General features: G+C 32.7%; 1 protein-coding gene across 1 annotated transcript; it reads left to right on the top strand.

Annotated features, from left to right (window-relative positions):
* Positions 1 to 1,680: 1,680 nt before the first annotated feature.
* On the top strand, positions 1,681 to 9,330 carry TfIIEalpha (transcription factor IIEalpha). Its single transcript, XM_075305703.1, has 4 exons — positions 1,681 to 1,954; positions 3,371 to 4,104; positions 4,173 to 4,636; positions 8,696 to 9,330. The coding sequence occupies exons 2-4, from the start codon at positions 3,428 to 3,430 to the stop codon at positions 8,887 to 8,889; spliced, it is 1,335 nt and encodes a 444-aa protein (XP_075161818.1). The 5' UTR covers positions 1,681 to 1,954; positions 3,371 to 3,427; the 3' UTR covers positions 8,890 to 9,330.
* Positions 9,331 to 10,215: the final 885 nt, after the last annotated feature.

Here is a 10,215-nt window from a genome sequence, read left to right as displayed (position 1 = left end):
ATATAGAAATTTGTGTAGAAAATTTTGTCAAAACTTTATTTGTATAGAAAATTTTATTTTTAAATAAAATTTTGTCAACATTGTATTTCTATAAAAAAATTTGTCAAATATTTATTTCTATAGAAAATCTTGTCCAAATTTTATTTCTATAGAAAATTTTGTCAAAATTTTATTTCTGTAGATGATTTTGTCAATATTTTATTTTTATAGAAAATTTAATACAAATTTTTTTTCTATAGAGATTTTTTTATAGAAAATTTTGTCAAAATTTTATTTCTATAGAAAATTTTTGCAAATTATTTATTTCTATAGGATAATTTTGTTGCTATAGATAATTTTGTCAAAATTTTATTTATATTTTACAGCCAATTTTATTTCTCGCGCATTTAGACGACGCATAACATAAAAAGTAGATGATTCTTTACTGGGGCCGTCATTCGGTATTAATCCCGTCTCGAAATACCGAGATTTTATGGAAAGGATTTATCCCGAATCCCGGAATATTTCGAGATCCCGAAAAAATAGTATAAATTTGCTGTTTAGGATTTTTATTAATAAATTGGTCTTTCTTCAGTATAAACGACCATTAGACCAGTGTCTACTGTGAGAGATGTTTTGCATCTGCAATAAGATAGAATCGTATCGTATATCTGATGAAATTTTGGATGCCATGACATTTTTAAGAGGTTACTTAAAACGATGAGGTCTAAAAGAAAATTAAAATCTTTTGTTGAGTACGAAAGCAATATGAAATAGTTTTTTTAATTTATTTTTGTCTTCATATTTTTTGTTAAGGCCGGTATGCACCCCTCTAGCGAAATTTTCGGTAGCAAATTTCGTTAGCATAAATAGCAATGCATTCCTTATGGGAATAAATTTTTCGCTAGAGGTGCATACCGGCCTTTAGGTAGTAATTTGAAATTGCTTTTTAATGTACTTCTATGTTTACTTTTATGTTTTTTTTTTTTTTTGTTAAAAAAATTGAATTAAACCAAATTTGCTTGATGTACTACAATTTGTTGATGCTGTAGATTGTTATTAATATTTATTTAAAGAATCATAAAAATTTCGTGATCCCGAAAAAATCCCGAGATTCAATATTTTGAAATCCCGAATACCGGGATTTATAAAAGTCGATCACGAATGACAGCCCTATTCTTTACACTCACAAATGTTGTGGAGTTCTTTGTTAGTAGTTTTAACGTAAATTGGGGATTTACCAAAAAATAGAGTACTAGCAAATTAAAAAAAATACTTATTTGACACTACATTCGACAACTACTCACAGACTTGCTTTTCGAAATAGAAGAATAATCAATTTTCTTTCGTTTGGAATACGAAAAAAAGCTTTCATATGAGATAGGGGAATATGATATTACTGAATTGCAAGGAATTTCCGTATCTTTATTAATATTTTATACTTGCAATTTCGGTTTCCATTAGAAAAGCATGAGCTTAGTACCTACCTCTGTTGAGAACGTAATATTAGAATTCGTGAAAGAAAAACATCTGAACGCCCTCTATCATATTCTCTAACAAGTTTGGTGGCAACGCTGTGAATATCTTCAAACAACCCTGTTCTCCTAAAACAGCATGCCTCGTAATCATCATAAAGTCACAACAGCTGTTCGATATAACAATGCCTTTTTGCATGCACTCAGCCCCTTGAGACACCCTGTCTCGCCTTACGCAGATATTGCGGTCGGGCATTTTTTATTAGTCTCCCCAAGAAATTAATAATTGTCTAAGAATAAGGCAATCAAAAGCTCTAAAACCAATTCACAGGCAATCTCTACAACACCATAATGTTGAGTAATATGGAGATTGCTGATTTATTTTGTTAATGGACGTGAAAAAGGTGCTCCAAAAATATTAACAAAAAAATTAACAAAACCCAACCAAGCCAGTACAGAAACAACACACACACAACAAGATCTGCCTGACTCTAGGAGAGGTAAGAATGACAGAAAATAAACGACTAATGGAAAAATTGTCAAAATGCCTGCTGCGAAATCAATGTTTTTTTTTTTGCTTTTGTCCTTTTTGGTGTGACATTCGCAAATTTGTGTATGGCAACACTGTGGGGAACGTCAGAAATATGTGTGGGCTTGGTGTTGCCAAAGTGTTTTTAAAAAAGTGCCAAAACAAATCAAAAATAGTTATTGTGTAGGACTGCTGTACAAAATAATGTTTGTTGGAAATGTTTAGCAAATTCTTATAACCGAAACGATTTTTTTCGACTTAATTGGCACAAAAGGCCTGATTATTGTTCATCGGATGTTTTAGATATTTGGGTCAAACAAAAATGTTTGTTTTGATTGTGAGAAAGTGGTCATTATATTTTGAAAATTAAACATCCTCAAGTCGTATTTTTTGATATTTGAAATGAAAAAAATTCTTGATTATTAGGACTATATATGTAAACATTTAAAATTTTCCTTGAAGATAATTCGACTCTTTTAAATTGAAAATAACCGCCCATTTTGACTTAAAAAAGACGCTTTCTTAAATATTGGAAATTACGTTATTTTGAAATTATGAAAAGAACCCACTGTCCACAATTTAAATTTAAAAACGGAAAGTTTCAATTAGTTGAAAACTACAGCATTAAGTCGGTGAGTCGTTAACCCAAAAGCAATGTGTATTATTATTTTTTTTATATACTCCAAAAGGAGTATATAATTTATAATATACATGTATAATTTATAACTTTTTTAAAATTTGTGGTTGCTAGTACGAGGCTACATAATTTGAAAATATGTAAACACTTTTATTTTTTCCTCGAAGATCGAAAAATTCTACTTCAACTTTGTTAAAAAATTATTCTTGTAAGTCTTTAAAAAAAAGACATTCATGTTGACTATTGTTAGAATAATTACAGTGGGTTATAATCAGAATTAATTCCATCAAAATTCGGGACTCCAAAAATTTTAGACAATTTTTTTTAAATCATCGACATTTAAACATCTTTAAAAATTCATTTTCATGTAAATTAAAATGAGATCCCTTGTAGCCCTCATTGATAAGAGATAAGTCCACCAAGTCTAAGTGAGCCTAAAATAACGGGCTGCCACTATGAAGATAGGATTCCAGTTTTTTTGTGATGATTTTGTTACGATATTGAAATTTTAATTCGGCCAAAATCTCGATTTGTAAAAATTTGAGATCATGAAAAGTCGATTTAGACTTTTTACAAGATTGCCCAGCATGTCTGCTTTGCACCGTTTAGTAAGATATCCACAGACACAACGATTTTATTTTTATCCTCAAATCGGTGCCAATAATCGCTCTCCTCAACAGTTACATCTTAAAGCCAAATTTTCATAATTTTATATCACATTTTGATAATAATACCTTCCATTTTTTTCAGCTTGCTGTTTGTTTTCTTTTTTTATTATTTTCTTTTTTCACCCATTTTCTTGCTGAAATGTCTTCAACTCCTGCGCCAACCACAACGACTACAGAAATCAAATATGTTACCGAAGTGCCTAGTAGTCTAAAACAATTGGCTCGCCTAGTGGTACGTGGATTCTATACAATAGAAGATGCTCTCATCATTGATATGCTGGTTCGTAATCCTTGCATGAAAGAGGATGACATTGCTGAACTCTTGCGTTTCGAAAAGAAACAAATGCGAGCGCGCATCACCACATTGCGTAGCGATAAATTCATACAGATCCGTTTGAAAATGGAAACTGGACCCGATGGCAAGGCGCAAAAGGTCAATTATTATTTCATCAACTATAAGACATTTGTGAATGTAGTCAAATATAAATTGGATTTAATGCGCAAGCGTATGGAAACGGAAGAGCGTGACGCAACCAGCAGGGCGAGTTTTAAGTGTACGAATTGTAATAAGACTTTTACCGATTTGGAAGCCGATCAACTGTTCGATTTTAACACTCAGGAATTTCGTTGTACATACTGTGGTAGCACTGTGGAGGAGGATAGTTCAGCAATGCCAACAAAGGATTCACGTTTAATGTTGGCAAGATTCAACGAACAATTACAGCCGTTATACGATTTACTAAGAGAAGTAGAAGGTATCAAATTGGCACCGGAGATTCTCGAACCTGAACCAGTAGACATAGACACAATCAGAGGGTATGTAATATGGCTTATTATCCAGAGGAATATCATTAGATTTTCATGTATATTTCTGAATTTGACAGGCTTAATAAGCCCACTACATTTCGTGGCGATGGACAACAATGGTCTGGTGAGGCTACACGTAATCAAGGCTTTGCCGTCGAAGAGACTCGAGTCGATATTAATATTGGCGGTGATGATGTACCCGATACAGTGGCTGAACGCAAGGCTCGACCCATATGGATGACAGAGAGTACTGTTATTACGGAGGATAATACAGACAATACAGATGCCATATTAAATGAAGCTGCACAAAATTCACAACAACCTGGTCTTTCTGCGTGGTCATCATCTACTTCTACAGGCACGACCACATTCAATAATAATCGCAAGAAAGAACAGGAAGATATTATGGCTGTACTATTGCAATATGAAAAGCAACCAGGACAAAAAACAAATCATACAAAAGGATTACGTTTTGGTTCTTCCAATGCTAATTCTAGTGATTCGAGTGATGCTGAAAATGATATAGAAAATACCAAAATTCGTAAGTAAAAACAAAATATTATTGATCATATTAAATTGGCCAGAAAGAAGTTGTATACCAAGATTATAGATCTAAAAGTCCATGCCAAGATTATAGATCTAAAAGTCAAAAATTTCCAATTTGACATACATAAATATGTCAACGCGATTTTATGGGAATTTTATAAACGGAAAACTTTTTGAATTTGTTGAACTTTGAAAACCTTAATTGGCTCACCCACAAAGACCGAACTCCATATCACTTTCAGTTATGTTAGTCTGAAATGTTAAATATTGTTTTTTTTTTACGACAAAATTATCTTCCAATTTGTCTGAAATTTGTGAACTGGCGTTATAGATGACCTATGAGCGGATATTTTAATATAATCGAATTTTGGCAAAAGACTCGATAGTTTTTTAATTGAGACAGTGGTGCAGTGGTCACCATGTCCACCTTGCATACAAAGGGTCATGGGTTCAATCAGGACTGTGAAGTCGGAGTTGTAAAAACTTTGTTCGACTCCGGCTAAAATCAACATTTTAAAACTACACAAATATTTACGCAAATTAGATTCCATTGAGTTTTTCAGTCGATAAATGCGCTGCAACTTCCAAAGATGGAGATTATTCTATGTTTACCAGAAGGTTAGGCTAGAAGATGGGCTGCATCGATCCATTTGTGCTATCCAACATAAAATTTTATTTGAAACATTTCAAAAAAAAAATCAATTTCAATTAATTTAGGTTACACCGAGCAATTTTTGTGACATAACACTCACATACAAACCGATCTTCCAATTAGGCTTCTAGAGAACTTAATTGAGGTTAGTTTAGTTTGGTTTTGCCAAAAAGTATTAGAATTTTTTGCCAGCGTGAAATTTTAATACTACTTGCCAGATTTTGAAATGCCTAAAGAAATTTGCAAAATAAGGCTCTTATCTTTCCAAATTTTAATATAGCCTTACATAAACCGATTCTTGAGCGCATAGAAGCGCTCACATTCATTAGATTTGACTAAAATGTTGTGTTTTTTTTTATATATATATGCTAAAAATTCTTGGTATCTACTGAGGGGGCCTCTTTATAGACGTATATCATAATATTGAACTTAGGAGTTTATTTGGCATCAAATGTGAAATTTAGTTGAATCCCTAAATTTCACAATTGATGTGGAATTTGAGTAGGGTTTTTATTGAATAGGGTTTCATCTTCAATCATCTTTTTAATTGGAAATATTTTTTCTGGTCTAACAATCTATTTAATAAAATTGCTCATAGAGACCTGATAAGTGGGCCATATCAGGTCCCTGGACGTTGTGTCACTTTGGTGGCAAATTTGTCACTTTTTTAATTAAATTAAAAACAAACGCACGGACGGACATCCAGAACCATTTCAAGTGCATAGGTGATTCCGACTCCCAATACTTATGGTAGACATATTTCATAAAGATCAAAATTATACTCTGACACCGTATGGAAAAATGACGCATAGAGACCCATTATCTCCACAATGTTACGTTGGCTCAATTTAATTTTATATTTAATTTTAATTTAAAATTTATTTAGTGGCAAATTTGTCACTTTTTCTTGATTTTTTGGGTTCGTTCTAACTCCCAAATTCCTGGCTCTACCGCCGGGGGTGGCGGAAGCGATTAATCACAATAATACTATGGCTACCATCAATAAGCTGATAGGTTGAATTAAAATCTACCAATGCGTAATTGGAGCGTTGTAACTCAAGAAAGGAAAACTAATAATTTTCAGATAGCCTAAAGGTGGCGTTATTGTAAACTTTGATACGAGATCCAAACAGGAAGACATTCCCATTGTAATAAATCATAATTGAGCCACCGTGGTGCAATGGTTAGCATGCCCGCCTTGCATACACAAGGTCGTGGGCCTTGCATACACAAGGTCCTGCTTCGACCGAACACCAAAAAGTTTTTCAGCGGTGGATTATCCCACCTCAGTAATGCTGGAGACATTTCTGAGGGTTTTAAAGCTTCTCTAAGTGGTTTCACTGCAATGTGGAACGCCGTTCGTACTCGGCTATAAAAAGGAGGTCCCTTGTCATTGAGCTTAACATGGAATCGGGCAGCACTCAGTGATAAGAGAGAAGTTCACCAATGTGGTATCACAATGGACTGAATAGTCTAAGTGAGCCTGATACATCGGGCTGTCACCTAACCTAACCTAACCTAATGCGTAATTGGAGCGTTGTAACTCAAGAAAGGAAAACTAATAATTTTCAGATAGCCTAAAGGTGGCGTTATTGTAAACTTTGATACGAGATCCAAACAGGAAGACATTCCCATTGTAATAAATCATAATTGAGCCACCGTGGTGCAATGGTTAGCATGCCCGCCTTGCATACACAAGGTCGTGGGCCTTGCATACACAAGGTCCTGCTTCGACCGAACACCAAAAAGTTTTTCAGCGGTGGATTATCCCACCTCAGTAATGCTGGAGACATTTCTGAGGGTTTTAAAGCTTCTCTAAGTGGTTTCACTGCAATGTGGAACGCCGTTCGTACTCGGCTATAAAAAGGAGGTCCCTTGTCATTGAGCTTAACATGGAATCGGGCAGCACTCAGTGATAAGAGAGAAGTTCACCAATGTGGTATCACAATGGACTGAATAGTCTAAGTGAGCCTGATACATCGGGCTGTCACCTAACCTAACCTAACCTAATGCGTAATTGGAGCGTTGTAACTCAAGAAAGGAAAACTAATTATTTTCAGATAGCCTAAAGGTGGCGTTATTGTAAACTTTGATACGAGATCCAAACAGGAAGACATTTCCATTGTAATAAATCATAATTGAGCTCAACATCATCTGCAACTCTCATGAGTAGGTAATTTACTCAACTTCAGTCTTGAATTGTAGAGGGGTAGAACAAAACCATTATCGTAATGAAAGTGATTTGCTCCAAATTGGAGATATTTTTTTTTTCGTAGGTGGTCGAAATTTTTTAGTTAAGAAACACGGGGATATGATGGAGAATTTCCATAAATTTTTGGTATTTTTTTCGAAATCGGTCTAGTATAATAATCAGGTTTACATGAAATTCGTTTTATTTCTGTATTATTAAAAAAGAAGTGGAGCTAATCGTCAAAGTTTAAAAAAGAAAACTTTGTTCCTCTTTATTCCATGATATACCATGGGGTGTAAATTGAGCATTTGGGCTAAAAGCGGATACAGTATTTTATTTTGGGCACTCAAGTGCTCATTTATAATCCCTCATCCGTGTTTCTCATTGATTTGTATCAATTATAATATAATTTCAGAAATGATGATCATTTACCTTATCTTAATTTTATTTCTTGGGAATTTAGAAGTAAATTCCCATATTAATTTCTCGAGCAGTTGGGATCGTCTACGAAATGCTTGAGAAATAAATATGGGAATGTGGCTCTTCAGTCCCGCAAGCTGATATGACAAAAATGTTATAATTTTATCAAATTTTAAATTATTACTGATTTTGTATAGCATAGTATATTTTTATTATTTTCTAACTTTAATGTATTTGAGAATTTACATTTAAATTGTTTTTTTGGGACGAAAGGGTCCCAATTCGGGGACAAGATCCAGAATAATGCTGACAGGAAGTAGAAATATCTATTTTAAAGAGCGATTTTCAATTGCAACTGTATTGTTGCAAACGTACACACAAACATTTTTTTTCTGATTCAATCACGAATTTAATTGATCCAATTAATTTTTGAATTAATATGTCTTCAATCACAGAAATGATAGTATCAATTAAAAATTAATTGATCCAATTAAAAATAATTGATATTATTAATTTTTGTTATTTTTGTTTCAATTAAAAAATTTGTTGAATCAATCAAATTAAATTTTTAATTGATATTTTTTAAAACTCAATTAAGATTTAATTGAAAAAATTTTAATGATTTTTTTTCTTTGTAGTTTATTTTGCTTGAAGAGTGATATTTTTCAAAATGGACTTTGTAAATTCTGCCCGGCCGAAGTTTAAGCCATATAATTATTTGTTTTTTATTTTTATTGAATATTTTATGATTTAATAACATTTTTTTTATAATATTTTAATATATTTTTTAGCCAATACTGATGACTACAACATTATCAATTCCGAATCTGAAGAAGAAGAAGATGATGCTCCTTCTGTTTTAGTTTCTGGCCGTCCTTATCCAATTGATCAAATCAATGATGTTCTAATTGCCCAAATGTCGCAACAGGAGAAAGAAAACTACATACATATATACCAACAACATTATAGTCATATATACGACTGAGTCATATGCAAACCAACACCACCACCACCTCCGACCGTTAAATCCTTCTTTCTACCTTTGCATACAAATACCCTAAATTTCTCCCATTTTATACAAGTATAATTATATTAATTATTTTTTTGATTTATATTAGTTAATTTTCTGCATATACCAATATATATATGAGTATGAATGATAATGTTTATAATGAATGTTTTTTCTCTTCCATATACAAACTTGTTTTTTAAGCCTCAAAAGTCATTCTCCTCTATCCTACCAACGGCCAATTAGATGTACTAAAAAAAACACACCTACTTCAAAACATTTATAAATAGATACGAATGTTTCCTAGCTTTTTATTTTATTTTTATTTCGTTAACAAGTATATTATATTGAATCAAGAAGAGAGTATAGATAAACAGAAGAATAACAATAATAAAAAATAAATTGTTAAAAAATGTACCCGTTTGTTTTAAATTCCAGGGAATTTGAAAAGTTTATGATTAAGGCCGGTATGCACCTCTAACGAAATTTCCTCCACATTGGTGTAACGCGCTGTTATCGATTGTTTACATTTTTCTTCCATATGCAATACATAGAAAACTGTGTTATCGGCATGAAACATGAATTTTGGCAAGAGCTGCATAGAGGAATTTAGGAACAGACATGCGATGCACCTCCAACCGAAATTTCCGTTACCCATAAGAAATGCATTGCTATATATTTGCTAACGAAACTTCCAAGGGGAGCAAATACTTTCGAAATCCCTCTGAGATCGGAATCGTATTTTGTTTTCTTACCACGTGTGGAAGCAAGAGTGTCTGAGGATTCCAGAAAAATAGAAAAATTGATTTCTTTATTGAATGGTAAATTGTCCAGTAAAAAAATTTCCAAAGTGCATACCGGCCTCCAGGTTTAAAGCTTCGCACCTCTTGCGAAAAATGCCCTTATAAGAAATGCATTTCTATTTATGCTAACGACATTTTCGGTAGAGTTAAATTTCGCAAGCAGGTATTCACCTCTAATAATTTTTTTTCACCATAACGGACAGGGAGAGTTTTTGAGAACTCATAGGAGCTACCATTTTATTGTTTGTTTTAATTAAGAGGTCTGCAAAAGTGAAAAACTTATTTGATGAATATATGGAACAAATATTAAAAAATGTTTAACCGTAGACAGCTTATCTACGTCTAAGAGACGTATGCAGTTTTTAGTTTTTCGCTTTCACAATAAATAAAAGTTTAGCCAAAAACGTATGTATTTAAATGATTAGGATTTGTATATAGAATCGGTGTAAGAACAAAAATGTAAAACAAAAATCCAAAAATTTTGTACACATTATGATAA

This window comes from Haematobia irritans, chromosome 4, assembly GCF_050003625.1.
Source record: "Haematobia irritans isolate KBUSLIRL chromosome 4, ASM5000362v1, whole genome shotgun sequence".
Lineage (NCBI taxonomy): Eukaryota > Metazoa > Arthropoda > Insecta > Diptera > Muscidae > Haematobia > Haematobia irritans.
Note: the sequence above shows the minus strand (reverse complement) of the source record. Positions and strands in the feature narration are given on the sequence as shown.

Bases quoted from the DNA above. Each gene is read 5' to 3' on its own strand.
- TfIIEalpha (XM_075305703.1), top strand. From the start codon at position 3,428: ATGTCTTCAACTCCTGCGCCAACCACAACGACTACAGAAATCAAATAT. The intron at 4,105-4,172 runs GTATGTAATATG...TGAATTTGACAG, and splicing joins GACATAGACACAATCAGAGG to GCTTAATAAGCCCACTACAT. The intron at 4,637-8,695 runs GTAAGTAAAAAC...TATATTTTTTAG, and splicing joins TATAGAAAATACCAAAATTC to CCAATACTGATGACTACAAC.